This window comes from Chiroxiphia lanceolata, chromosome 1 (assembly GCF_009829145.1).
Source record: "Chiroxiphia lanceolata isolate bChiLan1 chromosome 1, bChiLan1.pri, whole genome shotgun sequence".
Taxonomy (NCBI): Eukaryota; Metazoa; Chordata; class Aves; order Passeriformes; family Pipridae; genus Chiroxiphia; species Chiroxiphia lanceolata.
In genome coordinates this window covers 58,224,681-58,248,858 of record NC_045637.1, presented here as the reverse complement: position 1 = coordinate 58,248,858, position 24,178 = coordinate 58,224,681, and the positions used below count along the sequence as shown (strand labels likewise).

At 36.3% G+C, this 24,178-nt stretch overlaps 1 protein-coding gene across 1 annotated transcript; it reads left to right on the top strand.

Moving 5' to 3' along the window:
• Window positions 1–1,615: 1,615 nt before the first annotated feature.
• Window positions 1,616–22,733, top strand: CD226 (CD226 molecule). Its single transcript, XM_032681503.1, is given in 5 exon segments — window positions 1,616–1,663; window positions 5,413–5,478; window positions 5,480–5,609; window positions 5,612–5,728; window positions 22,393–22,733. Coding segments are annotated over 5 exon segments (702 nt in total).
• The last annotated feature ends 1,445 nt before the right edge of the window (window positions 22,734–24,178 follow it).

Here is a 24,178-nt window from a genome sequence, read left to right as displayed (position 1 = left end):
ATGTTAGGATGAATATCCAAAAATGTAAATAATTTGCCAGTTTCAGAAAAGCAGAAACATCATCATTTATATAAAGATTCCTGAATTCATATTCTCTTACAAAAATTGATTTCTTTTGGTTGAAGCATTTGATTCTAGAACTATAATTTATATAACTCAAAATCTTGGAGACCAGCATTTTTAAGAATAAAAAATTATCAAGAATTTGAGTATGTGGATTATATTTTCTTTTCTTCTCTACATTTGGAAAAGCCTTTTAAATTCAATTTGTTTTCCTCTCTGAATCATCCTAACCAATGTATCCCTAATATGTGATTGTATTTAATTTGCAACTTTTTTATTTCTCTCCATAGTAATATATGAGGTACATTTTAATTCTCCTCTGAGGTTAAAGAAACATACTGAAGAATTTTATCCATTATGTTACTGAATCAAGCATGCCTATAGATTAATCCAGTTTGGGATGCTTTATTGTTTCAATTAAATAAGGTGCAGAATAGGAAAAGCAAATTGAATTATTGTGCCTTTATCTGGCTGTACCACTCAGCCATCCTGCTTAAAGAAACATAGAATGGTGAATGGAAAAAGAGATGTATTTTTCTTGATGGTAGACCCTCGTCCATGGAGAAAGGAGTTACATCACTTGTCACTGAACTTTTGTTCTTGGTTGGTTAACCTGGCTTCTACAGGATTAGAGCTGATCTACAGGGATGCTCACAGCAGGTGTGAAATTGCTAAAACCTCCCTCCTTCCAGCCCACTCACTTTGTTATCTTCACTGAAAAGTCACTGAAACTAAAGAGCCTTCTTGCCCTGGTCATTTTGGTCATGTTTGCAGGTAAAGCAGTAGAACCAGGAGTGATCTTTTTAGCTGTCTCCTGCTTCACTACACTGCCACAGTCAAGGCCTTTTTTTCTGGTGGTAACAGCTTTCTGCAAGTATATTTGCTACTCTTTCTGCATTATTGCTACAGGCCTATCTGCTAAATCTTAAATACTAATGAATCATTAAAAAGTGTATTAACATACTTGCTGGCCCTATATGTGTGTCTTATTCTTCACAGTTTTGTAGCAATTTCTATTAAAAAACCTCATTACAGAGATTATTGTGACATGCTTTGAAACAGCAACATTCATTATGTATTATCTATGTATTGGAATTTGGAAAATTAATGCACCAGGAAATGAAATGACTCATCCAGGGTCTCTGAAGATGTATGTTCAAGTCATGATTAAAATCCAAGCTGTAGATCTGCATTGTGTTTTCTGCACAATCTTTTTTACTCTTTCTCTTTCTTTTTTTTTTTTCCTTTTAAGCCGCAGCCCACGGTTGTAAATTCAGCCGTAAAATTCTACTGTGCTACTTTTGTTTTCGAACTGTATTTGGCATTTAGCCAACTGTTAGTTAAATATGGCTTGTTTGTGAGCATTCCCTTTGCTTTGGGGTTCAAAGGATAGCCAGAAAGTGGCATAACTGGGAAAGAAGAGACATGCTGTGGGGAAGAGTGGGTAGAAAAACAGAGAGGCAGAGACCAAGGAACTGCTCAAGTGATGGAGTGACTGTGAAATGTGCTACTGATGCTGTTGCGAGTCTTGTATCCACAGATGATCGGAGAAATGAGGGTTTTCCAGCCTTTCAGTGAAGTGAGGGTAGGACGAAAAGAGGTAAGGGAGGAATGAGGAGAGGCTAGAAGTGAGTGGGTTGTACAATGGGTTTTCCCTTACAATACCTGCTCTGACACATCCCCTGCCCAGGTGGGTGGGGTGGAAGTATATTTATCTTTTGGTGTGTGTTTATCTTTTTATAGGTTACAGCTTCTGTAAAAATATGATACTTTATGTGCCAATCCCCAAATTATACCAATGAAATAAACTTTCAAAGTGCCTACAGTTTTCAGATTTATGGTTCATGGGTGTGTTGACAAGTCTGTACAGGTGACTTCTACTGGCATCTAGAGGAGACTTAAACTGCAGCCTTTGGAGGGAGATCCGGTAGTGCTCTGGTTACAGGGGTTTTTTTCAGCAGGCATGATGAGGGATACTGTTCTTGGGACTAGCTGGCCAAGAATTCCTGATGTTTGTAGTAGCTGTGTTTGTTGTAGAGCAATTAAATGTCCTTAGACATTAACATATCATCAATACTTAGTCATCATATGGGATTAGAAGTTTATTTCTTAACTTCTGTTTTACTTTAAATGCAGGATGGAGAGAAATGGAATGGAACATGAAATTCAGAGCAATAAAATTGCCATTTATATATATAGACAGATAAGTGAAAAATAATTTTCATTTAAGGGAATATATCTTTGTTTTGGAGTCTTCATGAATACTTTATCTTAGCTTCAGTTAAACAAGACAGATGTGTCAAAAATTTAATTTGTAATAATAATGGTGAAAAAATTAACATATTTTGTTTATATTTTCCATTCTACTTTAGATTTTTGCGGAACATCAGTTATCTGTAAACTACTACATGCATATATATTGTTGAATAAAGAATAATATTTAGAGTTACAGAGGTAATTTCTTTTTTTGCCACTTCTGCAACTGCAGTTTGAGAACTGCTAGCTGAGGAGCTTAAAGTTTAAATATGGGATCCATATAGTTCCAATGTAAGAGGTTTAAAGGCTGCAATGCCACAAAACATCTAGGAACATGACACATTTGACTTTTAAATCCTTTCATTTTCAATACAAAATCTGCAGTATAGTATCTGAAGCTTCCCATTTCCTGCTTTTCTTATCAGTAATACTTCTGTGTTTCCTGAGACAAGCTAAATATAAGTTAATGTTTTGATCTGTTTGAAAAGATAACTTTGTCATGCAAATAGAACCAGACTCAGTCTCCAGCTCATTTCAGTTCTATTTAGATGTGTATACTGAGCATCAGATGGACTACTGAATATCTAAGTGTACCTTGTGAATCTAGATTTTGGATTGTCTGGGACAATTTCAATTGCTCAATTAAAATGTAAGTAAATAATACTCTTAGAAATCATGAGGCAGGTTAAAAGAAACCGGTCATGTATTAAGACTTTATTAATCCTCAAAGGTGCTTCGCTGCTGTGAAGTTCCAATATTTGAGGAAATTCTCAGAATATTGAAGTAATAATAAAAACAATGCACAAATGAAGAGACAAGGTCAATAGAAATTTTAATGAAGAGTCAGTTTTATTAAATATGATTTGTAAACTAGGCTCAGGCTTTTAAGAAAAGATTTTGCATACAGTATTTTTCTATTTTTTAAGGATCTTTTTGATCTGTAACATATCTAGTGAATCTATGAGGGTGGTGAGGCACAAGTTTCCCAAAAAGTTGTGGATGCCCCATCTGCATATGTGACCAAGGTGGGGTTGGATGGGGGCCCTGAGCAACCTGGTCTAGTGAAAAGTGTCCCTGCCCATGGAAGGGGGCTTGGAACTAGGTGATCTTTAAGATCCCTTCCAACCCATGCCATTCTATAATTATATGATTCTCTGATTCTATTAATTCCAAGTATACAACTTCCTCATAAAAGGAAAAACCAATCCTGTTTAGAGTAATACATTATCAACAGCAACTGCACTTACCTACAACTGTGAACATGATTTCCCACACAGGAAAAAATAGGCAGTCACTTGCTAAAGCAAAAAACCACAAGGAAAGAAAAAGGAAAAAAAGTCAAGGTTTATTGCCTTTTCACACTTAAACTCCGATCTCCTTTCTTCCAGGGAGTTGCCCTCCATAAGAAGAAAATTAATAAAATACTTGAAATTTCTGTAAAAATTGTCATAGATAACAGGAACACAAGAATCACGTCAGCTTAAGAGACTGTGAAAAGTAACCTTTATGATTTTATTTTTTTTCTAAATTTTGACAAAAAGAGACTATTATTAATATATTTATATATTATCTTTTATTGATTTCTCAAAGTAAGTGTATTCAGGTAGTACATATTTTTGAGTTAAAAAGTGCTACAGAGCACAATTTTTTTATGACTTCATCATTTGGTAGATTCTGCTTGTTGACAAAGGCAGAGTAGGAATAAGTGTAACTGCAACAATGGGGAATTACAGATCTATCTGGGAAGTGGCAAAAGGCAGTCATTGGAAACAATGAAAATCAGAGAATCAATCAAATTGGAAAAAAACTCTAGTTTGTATTATCCTAAAACATCCCTAGCGTTATAGAGATAAATATATGCAGATTTTTATTTCCAGACAGGTTGTTGCATTGTGGAACGTATTTTAAGCAGATCTAATGCTGAGTCCTGTTCAAGCTTGTGCAGGCCATTACTCACCTGAAGTACTAATTTCTGCTGTCAGTTTCTGTTCAAATTACATTTGTTTATTCATTTGAGAATTTTAATGAATTGATTCAAGCTTAGTTTTGACTTCAAATCAGTTATATTGTTCTAATTTTAAGCAGCTCCATAAAATTATAGTCTCCTAAGGTACAAACGTGCTTGCAGTTGTCCCAAGAAAAATCCATAAAAAATGTAAGAGTGAGGCTTGTTTTGACAAATTTCAACATGAGTCATGAATACTCAGGATTCTTACACCTTTGAACAGGATTTTTCAAGCTGCATAATTTTGATCCCAAAATAATACCTCATGACACGTTTTCACAAATAAATTCTCAGACCTTAAGACATTACTTTTTATAACTACTCACAGACTTATGACCTGTAATATATAGGAAGTCCCTTATCTTCTCTTTAGATTTTGTACTTCCTGAATAGTAGATAAATGTTGAACTGCACTGTCTGAAAAATTCTGTTCATTTTGGATACATCAAATGGAAGAATTCTGGTGATGAAACCTAAAGATCCCTGCTTCATCACAGTATTTATGCATATTGCTGTATATTTATTAGTAGTGAAAGCTTCATTCTGAGATGGATTTTGGTAGGAATTCAGACAATCTTTGATGCAACTGCACTGAGACCTCAAACCCGGTGTTTCTTGGAATGTAAAAGTAAAAAACACATTATGTTTTTCATATTTCAAAAGTATAAACATCCTGTGAGAGAGGCACTTGGTGTGCAGAGATTGAATAAAACCATGTCACACTGTAGTCATTGATTCCAGTGTTCTTTGAGATGGACCACACAGTTCTTTTTATTGTTGGCCTCCAGCTTTGTGGAAGCAAGGTTACTTTCTTAAACCTAGCTAGCATCTTTCCTTTTTTTATCATATCATGACAGATTATGATTGCAATTCATGAGTATGTTACTGCAGGGGTCAGAAAATTTTAGCTGTTCGATGATATTCACAATTCAGAAGTAATAATAATTTGTAAGGTTTGGAGGTTTTTTAGCAAACTATTTCTTCAGTGTATTGCTTGTAGTGCTGCCAGAATTCTCTGGGTTTCTCTACAAATTCAATTTTTAATTATGTTAATTCTGAAACTGAATTTAGCCAATGTGGAAGCATAGTTTGTGGATTCATCTGTAAAACTTACTGAGAAGGTGAAACTACAATGTATATATCCAAAAAAAAGATGTGATAATCCAGACATCCTGGATGAAAATTACTGTAACTCATAAAGAAAATGCAGCTGTCTTACATCCAACCTATGACATTCATAGAAAAGACAAATACAATGGAAGAATTTGTTTTGTAAATGCTTCCAGGGTGACAAGTCCTCATCCTTCATCAAGAGCACTTTGAAAGATGATGATCTTTACATTTGCTTCATTGTAACTACTCCAGATGGAATTTTGAAAAAGAGAATAGGAATTATTCAGGCAGGTAATCAAATCCCTCATTGTTTTTTAAATTTCAGATATATGCAAGATATATGCAGATATATGCAGAAATCCATGCCAATTCAGGGAGTGTCTGGCATTGCAATTCTTCTTTGCACTTACATAGGATGCCGAAATGGAGTAATCTGGGGAAAAGAACCAACACAACAGAAAAAAAAATAGTACTTTGACAAAAGATCATTTTAAGAGAAGTGAGAATTAAGAAGCACAGATGGAGAAGACAGACAGAACTCACAACAGCCATGGATTACATGGCAGGCTACAGGTCATTGCAATGGTGACATTTCCAGTGGGACATGGCTCTCATAGCATTCCAACAAGATGTAGGAACTCTTCAGAGGATGAAATTGCAACTACCCATGAAATTACATGGATGAACCTTGTAACTCCCCATGGAGGGTACCATATTTTGATCATGTTATATGGTAAGGGCATTCCTTGTCTGAAACTAGGAGTGTTTTTTACCTAAAGCTCTCCTGTGCTTTCTTTTTCAGAAGGAAAAAAAAAAGCATTTAGGAATGGTGTGGCAACAAAAGGGAGTGAAGTAGGGAAGCTTAAATAAAGAAAAAGAACCTCTTTCTTTAAAAGGAGACTTTTTTAAAGGTGGAAAAGGGAAGAATAAGAGAAAAAGGTTCACCTATGACCACGTACTTTCTGTGTAGCTGTCTACTTTCCAAAGGCTGTGTAATTACCTGAACACTCATCCATTTGGTTTCCCTTTCAGCTCTGTGACTAAGAGGAGACAGAACTTTTCACTAGTAATTTTCTGTGCATGCTTATTCAGCATTGGTCAACTGACAGCTATGACGCAAATTACTGAGTATCTCTGATGGGAGAGAATCTTTAGAAGATTGTTATGTACATATTACAGAACAGCCTTCAAAGGAGAAGTAGTTTCTCTTGCTGGTTTTTTTGATTTCTTATTCTGAATGTGGAAAGATTCCAATTCTCCAGTGTGAAAATAGGTGCCATTCAACATTTCATTTTACTTCCCAGCAAGGAAATAATGGATTGACAGGAAATTTAGTTTCTAGCACTTAAAAGACAGGCAAAACAGACCTCTTACTTGGTTCAGTCCAACCTGGCTTCTGGCAGTGTTAAACCCTTATTTACAGTGGGTTTATTTTATGTATAATCCTGAAAGTTAGATGCAGTAGAGATCTGTAAGTTCATTTAGTCCCTTTCACGGCCAAGGCATTAGTGATCTCAGCTATTTGTTTCTGGGTGTTTCTGCTAGAGTTAATTTGAAATGATGCAAGAAACAAGGCAGTCACCTTCCTGTGGAATGTTACGCTTCTGTCCAATACCTCTAATAGGCAATTGCCTCACAGATTTCAGCACACTGTAAACCACAGAAAAGTGGATCGGGTATCAGAGGTATGATTTTTTAAATGATACTCTGGGGATCAGTATTCTCAGTACATGGGATTTCTGTCTTGGTTTGAGCACACTGAAAATGAAAGCTTAATCAACAGCAAACCCTGCATACTTCAAATATGTCCATTTAAATCTACTACAGAGGGAGATAATAATTTTGAATAGAAATGAATCCTTTTCCTTTTAAATAATCAAGATTTCTGAGAACAATCCTATTCAGCTCCTGATAGATGTGTAGAAATATGATCTTTATAAACACTGATCTGAAGAGAATGAAGTGTATCATCAGGGGAGATAAAATGTTGCAGCTTCAATCTACACTGAAAATTAAACATATTATTAAAACCAGAGTCTAGAGAAGATGTTTATTTATGAAATAATTATAGTGGAACTGTCAGTTGGGTTTTATCTTACTTTACTAGCACCTTTGTCAGTACCAAATATTTTAAAGTCCTGGACGACCTCTTGCTGTGATTAAACTGTAAACTCCAAATTCACTTCCATGCAACCAGTACTTTAACTTGCTACTGAGACCAGTTATATATTTTTTTCTTCTTTGTCTTCTAAGATGTAAAATTAGGACATTTATGTTTGTCTTTAAAGAGGCTTTTTTTCTGCAAGAGTGTTGAGCAAGCTGAGTGTTGGTCTTATAATTTCACTGCATATGGATCTTGTTCTAGAACATTAATATACAGAAATGATTGAGGTCCTGGTATATTAAGTGCTTTTTAAGGAATCTTATTTTTGATGGAATTAGGAAATCTGGCTAACATACTGGAATGATCATTTTATAAGTAATTAAACTTTTTTCCAATTACAGTGTTAGGATTTATAAGTTATTGATTCCCAATAGACATTACTTTTCTAAAAGCATTAATTTACCTACAGTTCCCCGGACAAATAAACAACTTATTGCAAAATCCATTTCTTCTAACAGTTAATCAAGAAAAATTTAATAGACTTTTTTTTTTTTTGTGAATTGCATGGTGTCTAATGCCTTGTAGTTCATGCTTTTAGTTTCAAATATTGGTTGGCTAGGCTAAAGTTGTGAAGTGTCTGCCTTTAAAAGGTGCAACTTTGTGGAAACATAATATTCAACATGAATCTTAAGCTTGCTTGGTAAATTGGCACAGCGAACTTAAGTAGATATTAGGGGGGTTTGTGTCAATCAAAACTGAAGCCTGGTGTATAATTTAAATTGTGCTACCAAGGGATTGAAAATTGCCAGGATTTATCTACACTGACCTATTGCTGTTGAACCCAGAGACATTCCTGCACCAACTTAAGCAGGTAAGTATGCCATTGAGGAATCTGCAGCTCACACTTCGATGAAAGTTGACAACAGAATATAGATATAGATATAGAATATATTATTTGCTTTCAAAATTTCCATTTAAAGGAAATAGTAGAAATAAAGGGAAATAATGCCATATGGCGTTATGCTTGTGATGGAGATTCTTAACGACACTAAATGGGAAATGTTCTTCACATGTCAATCATATCTACAAGCATTTAATAAACTTGGATAAAGTATCTTGGATTAACTTCTGCTTTCTTGCAAAATAGTGAATATTTCTGCACTCAGTCTGTTCAAAGTTGCTCTAGTGCTTCATTCCTGGTAATCAACAGAGGTCATGAGTCTGATTCTGCTTTCCCATGTGCTTTGTATAAATTTTAAAGGTATGAATATGAAATGAGTAAATTTGGTATGATTCTGATTTGCATAGTTTGAAGCCTTAAGTGCTGATGCTTAATGAATAAAGATTTCAAGTAGTGTCTAATGGTGACAGTAGTGCCACTAGGTCCAGAAACTCAAGTGGTAACCAGACCCTCATATTGCAAGATCTGGAAGTTAAAAAAGTTTGGAAATCATGGCTTGCCTTTTAAAGCAAAAACAGAGAAAGAGAAGAAAGAAATCAGTTATTTGAAAAGTATTAAGCATGGTTTTTTATTAGTATTTTGACAGCATCTCTATTTATTTCCTTTTAGAGTAAAAGTGTCTTTATAAAAAAAAAGTCCATGGTGAACCCTTTCATATGTGAGGAAATAAAAGACCACAACAGATTTATAATGTCTGAGGTGCCAAAATAACAGTGGAGAAACTCTGTTTAGGACTCTCTTTCTGGCTCAATCTCTGGTTGCAGAACAGCGATTCACTCCACCATGGTCTGGGTGGAGTAAACACAATTCTTTTTCAATCAGGGACAAAAGTAAAAAACAGAATAATCTTAAACAATGGCTGAACTGGCATAACTGTCTGAGGGATGTTATAGCTCTCATTACAGAGCTTACAGCCTTTTCTTGGTGTTCAATCCTCACAGTGTCATTGGTAGATGGAAGACCCTAGAAGTGGTGATAAATCACCACTTAGGTAAGATTTTTGATGCAATTATTCTAATGACTGATTTTTCTATACATATATATATATATATATATATATATATATTTTTTTTTTTTTTTTTTTTTTACTAGATTTGACCTGAGCTTAGTCCTGGAACTTTATCAGAATATACAAGAAAAATGTTCTGACAGATATTGTTCTTTTTGCCTTAAATTTCAGCTAAAAATTTCCCATGGCATCTAAGAAATAGGTGAGAGAGAACTCTTACAGATTGCACAATGTTACCCATGCTTTCTTTATGGGCAGTTAACGAAACAGATTGGCAGAAAAGAAATAATATTCAGAATATTATACTGGAAACTTCACATATACTGTAGCTAAAGGATATTCTTGCAAGTGGATGCAGTGCTGAAATTCTGCACCATAATTACAAAGAACTTGAGAGTTCGTGCTTCCACAGTTACACGTGAATGTATGGTCAAAGAACAGTCTAGTTATCCCACAGGAAGATACTTACTGGCTGGGTGAATCCGATACTTCTTTTTTTCCTGCAGTGTGAGCATATATCCAACAGTTTTCAGAACTAAATTCAGCGGGTTTTTTTTTTTACTCTTAATGTTCCCACATTTTATGACTCACAAATCCTCCTGCACTAAGCAGACAAAACTCTCACTTTCAGCGAAGATTTCTTGTACATTTTTTCTAAGATATAAAGATTATGTAAGAATAGCCACTATCTTTATTCCATCATTCTTAACAAACAGTTTAAGGGTGATCTGTAGTTTCTTATGTACAGTGCTTAGAGATGTATGTCTGAAGACTGATTTTGAGCTCAGTATAAAGTGTGAGGAGCAGGGATTGAAGTCACTACTAAGAGAAGAAGTGTTAGAATTGGAAATGTCACTAGAATGTGAGATGTTACACAGGAACTGTTGATCATTGAAAAGATGTTAATTCATGCACTTGCTGCCTGGAAGAGAAAGCATTTGAAGCTGCAGAGATTACAACTTTAATTTCAAATGGAAAGCATAGAGAGAGCAGTGCACTGGGCAGTCTATTGGGCAGGAGTGTACAGAGGTGCCTCTTTAACTTGTCATCCCATGTGGTCACTCAAAACACACAACTGTGTCGTTTCACCAGTTGCCAGCCACATACCTAACAGCAGCAAAGCAACAGCAAGAGGTCTTGCAATCTTTCTTTCTTGTGTTTTAAATTATTACATTTTGCAAAGAAGTGTGTGCAGAGAAAGGTTATGTTTCCTGTGTCAGGCACAGTGGAATGGAGACTTGAATGACTTTCATTTACAAAGGTGTGGGAAGAGGTAGTGGGAAAATTCTTTTTCTGTTCATGCTATGAACATTGTCTTTTTCTAGTTTGTCCAGTTATTTGTTTACCTATGACCATTTGAGACATGGATCCATTTGTTTACTTGATACTTTTCCAGACCTGTTTTCAGTCTTTTGGTTCTTCGCTCTTCAGTTAAAGCCATCAGTACAACAGTTACTAATTTTTGATGGGATTCTTTTTTAAAACATGAATAAAGTATCAACTTACAGAAAAAGAGTTTAAGGAATTATTCTGTCCTGGAAGTTATGGTTTTGTCATGTCGTCCAGTTGTACTTATCTACCTTAAGGTTCTTAGCCTGCTGGTTTTCAGCCATACTTGACTCTATGGAGCATTATAATGAGGATATATCAACAGGAAAGGTTAAGATAAGATAGCAGACAAACATTTGGTTCAAAATATGATTCCATTAATATCTGTTTATCTAGAACTTAAGACTTCTCAAATGAGAAGTGTATTTCTGTCTTGCTCCCAACCTGGTAAAATAAATTAGTGATAATCTACATGCAAAAGTATCTTCCAGGTCCAGTGTTTTGTAGAAATTAATGAGTATAATTTAGGCTCCCTGTATAGACACTATGTAAAACTTTCTACCTATTGCACTCTCATATCTGTGATGATACATGATGTACTATTTCTGCTAGGTTATAGCTTTCTATTGTCATTGCCCATAACGATAATCTTACCCTCTTCTGTCTTGCCCTTATGAAAGTATGAAGTGAAGAATTTTCTTGTCAGCTGCAGTTCAGTGCAATAATTTCCCATTTCCAGACCACTGTATTAATGCCTCCTACACAATCATAAACTATCCTCTGACTCATTCTGCATTGAGAAGTGCTGATAGGTGCATCTGGCTCCATGTGTTTCACACAGCCTCACAAACCACTTGGCCTTGTAATAGTTACCTCTCTAGGTTACATTGCTCCGAAATGTAGTAGTCCCTGAATTAAGAGTTTTAAAGTTTTAACTGAAATGTATAATTAGGATATTGATTATTTTAAATTTAACAGAAGCAGAAATGATTGAACGTAAGCAAAAATGGTCTTAGAAGTAGAATAAATCAGCTTGTGAAGATCTTTGTGATGTAGAACTCAATCAGCCAAAGCTAGACCAGTGATCTTATAATACATGATGGGCAAATTTACAATGCAAATTTGCCTTAAAATATAGAATGTAATAAACACCATTAGAGAGATCACAAACAAATATTGTTCTAACTATACACTATGCCTTTACTACGCATCTAGATAGGAAGTCAAAAGTCTTTAGCAGTGAAGAATTATGTGACATATAAACTGTTTAGTTGAAAACTGGCCTTTATGGCCAAACAGTGTTGTATGTTTATTTACATAATGAACAAATTAAGCTAAAATTACCTGGAATGTTTTTGTCCTGTGTTGTTTATTTGTCTTTCAGAACTGTTAATTCTAGCAAGACTTTCTATATGTTTTGAAAACTGTGTTTATTTTCTCAGGAATTTTATTTCAGTTAGGTGTTAAAATAGTACTAGTTTGATTTAGAAGTTTCCATACCATGCTCCAAATAGAATGGGAAAAATATTCTTTTGATGTTAGTGGTGACTTTTGTATTCATAATGTGAATTATTCAGAGTTTCAGAATTGCATAAGTTGTTGGGGGGGGGGTTGCTGGTTTAGTGGGTTTTTTCTTTTTTTTTTTTTTTAATTCATGAGTAAATTTGTATTTTTGTCAATCAGTCACAATGGACCGTTTTCTCAGGGGATTTGTTTTGCTAGCAACTCTGAATAAGAATGGAAGTTCATTAATAGAGTATTTAAATGCCAGATGTACCATGAAGTACTCCCATTTTTTAAATAGAGTGATCAACCTCTTCTGTAATAGCAGAGATAGAGCTTTTCTATTCTTGGATAGTGTGATTATATCCATGCCACTCAGCACTTACTTCTATATTAATGCTCTTCTGCCTGCCAAAAGCAGCACGTTGCATAGGGTTTTTTTCAAGTCCCTATTCACCTGAAATAACTTGCTTTCTATTTATCTCTGTCTCAATTTAGAATGTGATTCATAGGTCTACAGTGAAAAAATTATGAGGCCTTTAAAGCACATGGAAGCAAGAACTAATCCTGAGGGATCTTCATTGTTTGGCTCAGATGCTGAGCTCCCCAGAGCAAGAACTATCTCTATATCTTACACTGTGTCGACCACATTGTCAGCACCTAATTAGAAAGCAAGAGGATGGAGGCAAGTGAAGCTGCCTTTTTCACACCTCTGTTGTGATTATCGACCTGTTAAATGCTGCTTTTCTTACTATTTATCTTTTATGATGAACTAAGGATTGGATGCCCCTTCAATATAAAAGGCTAATGGGAGAGAAACCAAACCAGCCCTGCCAGGAGTAGAACGGATATCTCCTCTTCCCTTCTGAAGGAAAAGTTTCGATCACAAGGAATTATAGAATTGTGGAAAGCTCAGGCTAGAAGAGACATTCCAAATTAATTTCATCAATCTCTGCCTTCTGAGGCAGGATAAACATAACTTTAACATATATGACAGATTCCCATGTTGGAAATGCATGCATAAAAGTCTTATATAGTCACACAAGTGCAGGACCAGCCTTACAAGGAGATGTTTTTCCCATTATATCTAGCCTAGATATCTAGCCTAGATATCTCTTGTTTAATACTGACTTTATTCACTGTAGTCCTCTTAAAAAGAAAAAAAATAAAAAAAAGAGAAAGGGTTATGCTCCCAGCCTTGAGTTTTTTGCCCAGAGAAATTGTGAATGCTCCATCCCTGGAAGTGTTCAAGGCCGGACTAGGTGGAGCTCTAAGCAACATGGTTCAGTGGAAGATGTTCCGGCCTACGGCATGAGGATCTCTAAGGTCCCTTTCAACCCAAGACGTTTATGATTCTATGATATTTCTGCACAAGCACAGTTCTTTTAACTTTTCTTCTCAGTTCATGATTCTAAATTTCATCATTTGTGTCCTCACCTGAATGTTCTCCTGTTTGTGTATAACCTTATTTTAATAAGGTACATAGAATGAAAAGCCACATTCCATCTAAGGTCTTACCATTGTTAAGTGGAGCAGAATAATGCCTCCTTTGTCTTGTATATGACTCTCTGTTGACATATCTGAGAAAATTTGTCTTTTGTAAACAGACAATGCGATAACACTTTCAATTCTATTTGGCTAGCAGTCAGAGCATCCAGATCCTTTTATTCAGCTCTGGGGATTTTTTTTGACATTTTTTTCCCCTCTTTTCTTCTTTTTAATTCTTACCATTTTGAACATTAAGTTAGTTACTAAGAATAATGATGCTATTATGTACCCTTGGCTACTTTGTTTGCAACAGAATATGCTATGTTAAGGAAAAAATTGTAACATTCGGTACCCATGAGGGCTACTGTGCTTTTACCAAAGTAAGATAAAATTAGAAGGAATGTTTTATATGTTTCTTACAAGCATTGCTTTGATGAACATGCATTGTGTGTCAGCTGGAAGCTATAACTATTATCTGACTTTTATCTGTCTTGTGATGATTTGGGGATGGATCTCACTTGTCTTTTTATCTGCTGACCCAATATTCTGTCTGGGGAGATTTGTTGTTTGCCAGGGTGGACTCAGATGCTGCAATGAGAGTGCCGAGGCTTGTCCTGATGCTTTTCCATGTGTTCCAAAGATGAGTCCAGGAGAGGCCTGGAGCACACCAAGCATGACTACATGGTGGTGCTGGAGTTTGTGATCAAGGACTCGGGCAACTTAGGTGGTGTCTTCTTGATTCTGCTGAAGAAGAAAATGTCCTGGGAAGAGAAGGACAAGGCTCAGTTGTATGGCTGTTGGCAGCAACAACATTTTACGTTTTAGCACCATAGACTCTTTTTGATGATCAGGGACTGCTAGGAAGTGACAGGATCCACCTGAGCACCCAGGGAAAAAAGCATCCTTACCAACAGGCTGGTGAGGGGACCTGCAACAGGACAGTGAGCTGACTACCCATATGTGTGAGAGAAAGTGGACTGGACTGACAAACAAATGCTGTGCAATTATATGGACAAGAAATACCTTGAAAACAAGAAAATGGCACAAGGGTGGCTATTCCAAATATGTCCACACAAATAGGGAAATGCTGAGAGGACAAATTGTTAGAAATCTCTCATATATTTTCTGGGAAATTAGCATGACTGGAAGACCATATGAAGTGTCTGTATGCCAGTGAAGCATATGCAACAAACAAGGAATTAGAACTAACTCTGTGCAGTTGAGATCACAGAGGTGTGAGATGGCCCAATTGACTGGAGTGTTACAATGGCTGGATACAGGCTCCTTAGGAAACACAGACTGGGATGGTAGTGAATGGGAGTTGCCCTTTGTGTGAGAGAGCAGTGGGAATGTGAGAAGCTCTGCCTAACGATGAATATGAGACAGCTGAGACCTCATGAATCAGGATAAACAGTCATTTTGACGTAGGTGATGTTGTGGTGGGTGTCTGCCTCTGACTTCCTGATCAGAGTGATCAGGCCTGTTATAGTGCGGGCTGCATTAGACAACTGGAAGAAGCTTCACATTCTATGATTCCCATGGGAGAATTCAACCACTTGGTATTTATAAAGGAGCAGCACAGCAAGGCACCATCGGTCTGACAGGTGTCTGCAGTACAGTGGTGATAACTTCCTCACTCATGTGATGAAGAGAGGAGGCACTCTACTCAACCTCAGATTTACAGAGAAGAAATAACTTGTTGGGATTGTGAAGATCAGAGGTAACCTTGACCGCTTAGTAGAGTTCATGATCTCCAGAGAAGAACATAAAAACTGAAAAGCAGGATTACAGCCCTGGGCTTCAGAAGAGCAGACTTTGACCTGTTCAGAAATCTTGGAATAATCCTATGGGTGATGGAGAAAAGATTTTCAAGGAAAACTTTCTCTAATGGTCCATTCAGACAAGCAGGAAATCAAGCAAAAATGGCAAAAGGCTTTCTTGAATGAATACGAAACTTCTGACTAGATTCAAACATAAGAAGTAGAGATGTGAGGGAAGCAGGAGCAGTTGACCTGGCAGGAAACTGGAAACACTTTCCAAGGAAGAATAGGTGCAGTTAGGAAAGCCCAAACTGATCTGGTGTTGAATCTAGTGGTTTAAAAAAATTTTTTTAGGTGGTAAGTATTCTGCTACCTCTATAAGCCAAAAATACTTCATCTTCTCAGATGCTATTCCATAACTCTATTCAGTGCAGCCATCACTTGGAAATTCAGTTTAACTCAAGTATGGCATTATCTCTAGCACCCACCATAACTGCTATGACACCCAGTAGTTAAATCCATATCCAAGAGTTTCGCGACTTAATTTTTTGTTTCTCAAAGTGTAAATGTGATGGATGAAATTTTGAGATAATGCAATTTGTAAATCATCACTGGATGTAATTGCAGGGGAAAATGGAAAGTGCACAGTGACAGCTTTAAAATATTCAGAATTAAGCAGATAGCATTAATTTGTGTAGGACAGACGAAAAATATTTTCTTTTGGGGAAATACAAGTTAACTTATAGAATGAACAGAGGTAGACAAAAAGCAGAGCATAAAAAAAATTACAGATTCAGATGGTTCAATGTCAAAGTACTCTAAAGGAAATCACTAATAGATAATTACTATTTTAAGTTCTGAAATTTTCCTATCTGCAAAACCACTTTCTCCTGCTTATATTTCTAATGTTGAACATTTCTTTCAACTTGCCTGTTAGACAGGAATATAATTTATAACTTAATAAGGAAAAAAAGAAATCGGAAGGAAACATTTGTAAAAAATACTGATGATATATCGATTTCTTCCATTTGCTTACCTGGTACCAATCTACATAACAAACTTTTTATGAAATAAACTATATGTTTCCTTCTTCTCCAATATATTTTCAGCCCACAGAACAATCTATTTCAAAATAACAGCTTGGATCTGAGATGCAGGGCAGAAAATGTCCCATAGTGTATCCTCATGCTACAGTCCTGGGCGTTATATTGCTTCTGAGGCTGAGCAAGTTGGGTGTGTACCTTGTCCATTGCCTTGGCATCATTCGCTTTCCCTCTAGAGAAACACTGGTTCAAGCACTTGTCCTTAGGATCCAGCTTGATTTTTCACACCCTTTTCCTTCCCTCTTCCCTGTCTTTTTTCTTCTCTGTGGCTTAAACCATGATATCCTCTGCTCTGCCTCAAGTCTGACCCTCAAGAGGCTTGTGGAAGGTGTGAGCAGGCACGAATGCACACTGTGACATGCACTTTCTCAGTACAGCATTTCTCTTCCTTTATCCACTGTGAGACAGCATGGGTCATTAAAAATAAGTGAAGGCTGAGCATAGTATTCTGTGTCACTCCTGTCTTCTCACTGAACTCCTATTGTTCATAAAATCTCTTCATCCTGAACTGATGAAATTCCTGCAGAGGATGACAATCTGAAATTCTGACCTCTCAGATCTTCAAGACTCTCCTACAGTTGAATCCTGCCATTGTGTATTACATGCTTTTATCAGATGACTTCTTTCCCAGCAACTAAATTCTCCTTGCTGGAAGTTCATGAATGTTTATACCTGAAGAGGAGATGATTTTCTCACTCTTATTAACACTGTACTCTTTCTCTCTCCCTCTCTTTGACTTTTCCCTTTCCTTGCACTCTACGCAAATAAAGTTCAGCTCAAACCAGTAAAACAGCAATGAAGAGTAATGGAATATTTGCAAACAACCTGGAATTGGCGGGTGAATTAAAATTGTATGTTAAGTGGTCAGAATATTATGCAGAATTAATAATGTGTATGGAAAGATTCACCAAGTTTTTAACAATAAAATTTAATATATATTTAAAGGAATATTTTGAGGGTATGGGAGAATAAGTATATTCATTTTAATTTTTATGATCTAATTAGTTATTAGGAGAATACATTTTCTTCAAACACAACACTACTACTGGTTTCTGGTCTGATGGTAGAACTGGTGTCAGGAGCTCATTACAATGGAGATCTTTACTGTTCCAACTTATTTAATAGTTAAACTTCAATGTTTCTCTGTGTCATCCAAAAAAGGGCAAAACTGCGTTTATAGAAATTCAACAAAATCATGTAGTATGTGCTAATACAGTTGGAAGACAGTTTAGGAGCCAAATATAATGCCTTATTTAGTCTATTCAGTAAAGGTGAAGGGGTCACTCAAAATATTTTCTCTCCTGAAAGCTGATTTTCTCGGTGAAAAGAAGAGCCCCAGAGAAAGTTCATCTTCATAAAATTTTAAGCCTCCTTTTCATCTGCAATTGTTTTTCCTCACTGCTTATTTCAAGCAGATGAAGAAAGTTGTGTTTGTATGTGGAGCTTCAGCAAACCAAGTGGGACCTGGGAACCTGTCTCTGCTGTAGAGCTTAGATAGCTTTGCAGTTTTGATAAGTCTGCTAAGATCATTAGTTATTTCTGAAGGAGAACATTACTTCCTAAGGGCAACTGCTTTAAAGGCAGCTCTGTTACCATCAGTCTGAGAACTATGAACTTGTCCTGACCTTTTGATAAATGCAAGCACATCGAAAATATCTGTGTGCTGGTCTGGCTTAGGATAGGATATGATTCCCTTCATTTGTTGCTCGGCTCTGTGTTCACTTGCCTCCATCAACCGGTGCAACTGTCTTGGTATAAAACTAGGTCTGGTAGTACTTGACCTATGCTTTAAGCCTCTGCAGAGATACAGAAATGTGTTAAGACGGGGGGTATCTCAATATGTTTTATTTTACTGTTTCTTGATTTTACTGAATTTTGCCCTTCTGGACTTGCAGAGCTGATGTTGAATTTTGAATCTTATTTTCTTTGTATATGATTTTAAACCAGGAGGAGTGCATGAGATTGATGTGCAGTCCAGATCCAGAATGCAACTTTGGAACTTTGTGGAAAATTATACGTGTGGGACTGGTGAAAATTACAGTGAACGGGAACTAAAACATCATAGATACTGAATTTAAAAATGAATACCTGAATACAAGTAAAGGTATCTAAGCAACTCCCTTCTGAAGAAACAAAATCAGTTAATCTTATCAGACAGCAAAAGAACAAAAAAACCTCCAAACCCCAAACTAAATAAAATAAAAAAATAAGTAGATGATATATGAAGGAAAAAAGGAGAAAGGCTGAAAATTGGTACCCAAAAGAATTAGGATCAAACTTTTACGTGAGATTTATCTTGACTTTTAAGTCCTTGTAGCAAGTGCAGGGAACAGGGAGGAAATCACACCATTATTTTATTATTTCTCCAAAAGATTTTCTCAACTTCAACTATTTCTTTGCTACAGAATTTTAGTTTAGTTGTTTGATCCTTTAAATCCTGTAGGGTTGGTCTAAACTCTTTTATACCTCTATATTTCCGAGATTTGCTTTCCAAGAAAATGATTAGAAGATTATGTATCTTAAAAATATGAAAGCTTGCATTTTTCCCCTTTAAATAATAACAGATAAAAATAGATACAACTGCAAAATATGAGATAACATCCTGCTGAAACAGGTGCAGGGAGGATAACAAGCATAGAGCACTTCCTTACTAAGCAGAGGCCCATGGACCGTGAGTGCTCTCTCCTCCTCCTACTTTCTATTCAGGAAGCAGAATGACATGACCATGGGCAGCAGTGGCAGTGTCTGGAGTAAGCGGCAGGCAGGCGAAGCCTATTTTTATCGGATGTAATGATAAATTTTTATTTAGCATTTCTGAAATGTTCACGCATGGTGTGTCACCTTGGGTTGTGCATGTGTAGGGGTGAAGGTGTGTGGGTGTGCTTTTTTCCTGTAGAAATGTTTCTCAGAGCGGGAGGTTTTCATCCCACATGTACCCGACTGAAAGCAAAGAAACTGTTTAGAAAGGAGCTAAATAAAGTAAGTAGTTGAACAGAGGAGAAGGAGGATGAAAGAACTCTGCTGATGCTGGTATCAAAATAAAATGGGACAATTGCTTAAAACAAAAGCCTGGACTATTTTGGTGTCCTTAGAAGACCTAATTAGAAAGATGTAGGCTTGATTCTCAATTGTTTGTATCTTACATAATCATATAAATTGTTCAAGGTACCATATTGTAAGAAGGAGAGGCATTTACATCGTTCATCAAGAGTGAAAATACCTTAATGTTGCTGCACAATTTCAGATAAAATACATATACAAAAAAAAGAAGTCATAATATCTGTGCTTGAAAATAGTTATGATAGAATATAGAACAGTCAAGAATCTCCAAACTGTTTCTATTTTAATTTTGTCTGTTTGTGCACAGTTCTCACTATTAACATAACATTTATTATTTGAATACCAGCAGGTTATACAATTATATCAAGATTCATATCTGGAAAGTCTCCACTGAATTTGAAAGGCAACCTTAGCTTTGCAAGGTACCTATTAAAGTACATCACAATGTTGTAATATCATGTATTATTGAGAAACTGGGATATGTTGTTTGGCAAATACAACACAAGAGTTAACTAATAAATTTTAAGACAGAGGGGATTTTAATAATTCTGGTAGAAAATATTTTATCTTTTTGTTCCCACTTGACCATATGGCAAGTGGGAACAAAATATATAGCACAGCAGCAGAGGAGAAGTCTGGTTGTTACAAGGTCCTGGCTGGCTGTCATTTGGGTCAGATGGGAATCCTCTGGAAGGTGGGAGGCAGCATCATCATACACATAATTTCCCTATTAAGCATGTAGACATACCTGGAGTTCAGGGTGGCATTGCTATGAAACAAACAGGACCAGAAGGACAGACCCAGGAGAAGATGGGGAGACCTCAAGGCTTCTGAGGAGAATGTGGACAGCAGTAGGGTTTGCTCATAGTGGAAGATGACAGCAAAGACTGCACAGGGAAGAAGGGGAAGACTTCTCTGGAAGGAATATGCAGTTTACTGTAAAGCAGGCAGTTGCTGGAAGTTAGAGGTCTGAGGAAAGGATCTGACCTCAAAGAATATGACATATCAGAGAGAGGATTGATCTGAATGAATCTACAGATCTGCATCTGCTAGTTATAAAAAAATTACCTGTTTTAATGCAGTGAATTTTGAGGGACTGCACTTCAACAAACATATTTTGCAAGTGTAGAGTCCCACCATAGCAGTCATTTAGTCTAATTTAAATAACACTTAGACTTCCATGAATAAAAATTTTTGCTGGAACTAGCCTGATAACTTAAATGATTATCCAGTCTTGGCAGTCAACTTCAGTAATAGAAATTTAGCTGTCTTTGGCAAGCTGTCCAAGGAATCAATTAGCTTCACTGTATTGTAGATTCTGTTTAATTTAGTGAATTTATCTCTCTTCTGTCCTTGTCTGTCATTAACTTTCAGTCTCTTTGATTGCAGTCTACATGGATCTTTAAGTTCTTAATAATTTTCTTTTAGGTAAACTCATTAGACACAGTTCCTTTTGTCTTTCAATATTTCAATGTTTTAATCATGTTTCTGGTCTCCAAAGGCAGAGGGAATGTAATTTTATTGTGCTGTGTTCCATTGATAAAAAATTTCAGGTTAGACTTTTTCATTCACTCTCACAGAGACTGAACAAGTCTCTGAAGTTACAGGCTCCCACAAGGGACTCTATCCTGTCAACATTAATGGAATAATTTCTTCCTAGGTCAGATATTTACTTTCCAGTTGTTGCCACAGATAGAGGCAAACACATTACAAATATACAGTAGTAACTTCTTTTGCTTAAAAACATCTAATAAAAATAAGGATCTCACTGAAGAACTTGAAGATTAATGATTTTACAATGTAAGATAAACAGTCTGATCATTAATCTTTTCCAAAATTAAATTCTTCAGAAAGATGACAGTGCTAGTCCTAACTTACAAGACACAGGCATTACAAAGTTGTTAGAAATCAAGTGGCTCTGAATATCAGAGAAATTGACAATCTTTCAATTGAAGACTTTTAAAAATTTATTTTCTTAATCTGTAATCAGTGAATTATATTACTAAAACAATAACAGAGCAAGGGGATTTCAGTCAAAATTATTTGAGATATAATGTATCTATGGTTTCGATTGAAGTCTTGAATTTGTCTGGAAGTCTTTCATACCACAGACAGACTATCACAGTGGTTTTTCACAAGTAGAGCATATGAAGGGATAAAAATTTTTTTATTGAAGACGTAAGGTTTGTGAATGGGGGAATTGCAGTTCACAGGCTGGAATGACTTTTAACATAATTTACTAATGCATGTCCTGAGGGTCACATCAAACCACTTTCTTATGATAACTAGTGTGAAAGCAGAACAAGACTATCACAAATTTAATTAGACTGGCCCCATAATTTATGCTGCTGAAATTCTGAAATTGTTAATAGAACATTCATGTACTTGAAATGCATAGAAATAGCTTTCTTGCAGTGTCATCACAGCTCCACAGTTCTACAAACAGTTTTATCTAAATGTACGCAAAAATATAGTCATAGATGGGTATAAATGATATTTTTCAGCATTTCAAATTATTTGAATATCTTTCTGCTGTAAGTCAATTTCATTAATATTTCCCATATAGGAATTGCTGATATTACATTTCCCTTGAGTGAGTTATAAGCAGGTTTTTGTTGAGTTTTGCCTTTTTCAACAGATGCTTTTGAAGTATCTGAGAAACAAAATAATACTGTGTTTACCAAAGCAGGAGGAAATGTTATTTTTTCTCGCCTTTATAAAACTGGAGATTCGGTGCAGCAAGCAATGTGGGAAAGGATTAAAGCAGATCGAGTAGATATTTTCATTCTGTGCAACTCTTCAGGAAAGCAAAGCTTTGTTTCAGATATCAAAGAGCATACACTGGTGGATTGTTCTCATCAGGCAAACTCCAGGATTTTCTTTTGAAACATTGCAGCCTCTGACTTAGCAATGTACTGCTGTGTAGCTGCCGGAAGAAACGAAACCTGTGTGATGAGTTCTACTGTGGCTGGTAAGTAAAGGAAGAAGTGTTAAATGTTTTCAAAACAGGACCTTCTGAGGCATTAGCACTTTTACCCATACAAAATAACTCTTCAGTAACAAGTGAGGATTTACTTAAGTACTGTGTTCCAATTAGCAGGATGTAAAAGACAGCAAAGTTAACAATCTCATTTCCACAGAAATAAGCTGGCTTTAAGCTCGTCTGATCTCATTACAGGAGTGTAGAACTGTTTGTGAGCAACCGTTTTGATGTTAAGAATCATAGAATAGAATAGAATAGAATAAAATAATAGAATCATTAAGGTTGGAAAAGACCTCCAAGATCATCAAGTCCAGCCTTTGACCAAACGCCATCATGTCAACTAAACCATAACACTAAGTGCCATGTCCAGTTGTTTCTTGAACACTTCTAAGGATGGTGACTCCATTACCTGCCTGGGAAGCCTGTTGCAATGCCTGACCACCCCTTCAGTGAAGAAATTCTTCTGACGTCCAACTTGAACCTCCCCTGCTGAAGCTTGAGGGAGCCTCTTGACCTATTGCTAGTTGCCTGGGAGAAGAGGCTGATCCCCACCTTTTTACAACCTTTTCAGGCAGCTGTAGAGAGTGAAAAGGTCTCCCCTGACCCTTCTTTCCTCCATGCTAAAGAAGCCCATCTCCTTCAGCCACTCCTCATATGACTTAGAGATGCTTTGGAAGGGGAAAGACTGCCTTAGTTTGCAGGGAGAGGTGGGTATTCTACCAAAGAAGGCACAAGGGAAATTCCCCATTAGCACAGTGTACTGCAGGGCCCTGAGGATGAGACCCGTCCTTCAGTGAAGGCAAAGAGCACACTCACAGTTAAAAATGTAGAATTTTGTAAACTGACCTCTACCTTATTCAGGTAGGGAGTTTCCTCATGGAGCTCTCTCAGCTTTCTAGGTTTTGCTGTAACTATTGTCACAGTTAGCTTATAATGGGAGCTACATGTCCCCACACACAGACCCAAGATTTCTCAAACTGTGTGTTGAATCCCACCTTTATGTTTACTTTCTGTTATGACTCAAAAAAGAAAAAAAAAAAAAGAAAAAGACTTGGTTTTGCTTCTTCTCTATAGAACACGTTTTGAAGACATGATTCTTGTACCACCTCATTCCTTCTTCTGTTGCTGCATTCAGTCCAGCTTTCATTTTTCTGCTTTTGTTCCTGGTAATACATGAGTGTTAGTAGACATCTCTTTGACAATACTGTGGCATGGGGTGTAAAACTGCAGAATATATTTAATCTGTGATTAGGTTAATTGAGAAGTGAAGGTTGTACTCGGAAAAAAACATGATGATCTGTTTTACTCTGAATACTTGACCACAAAAATCCATGAAAGTGAGCAGAATGTGAGAATAGAGGAATTAAGAGAATAGATAAGAATAGAGAAAACAGGACAAAATGTCCTCTCACCTCTGACAATTTTAAACATTGGAATTTCA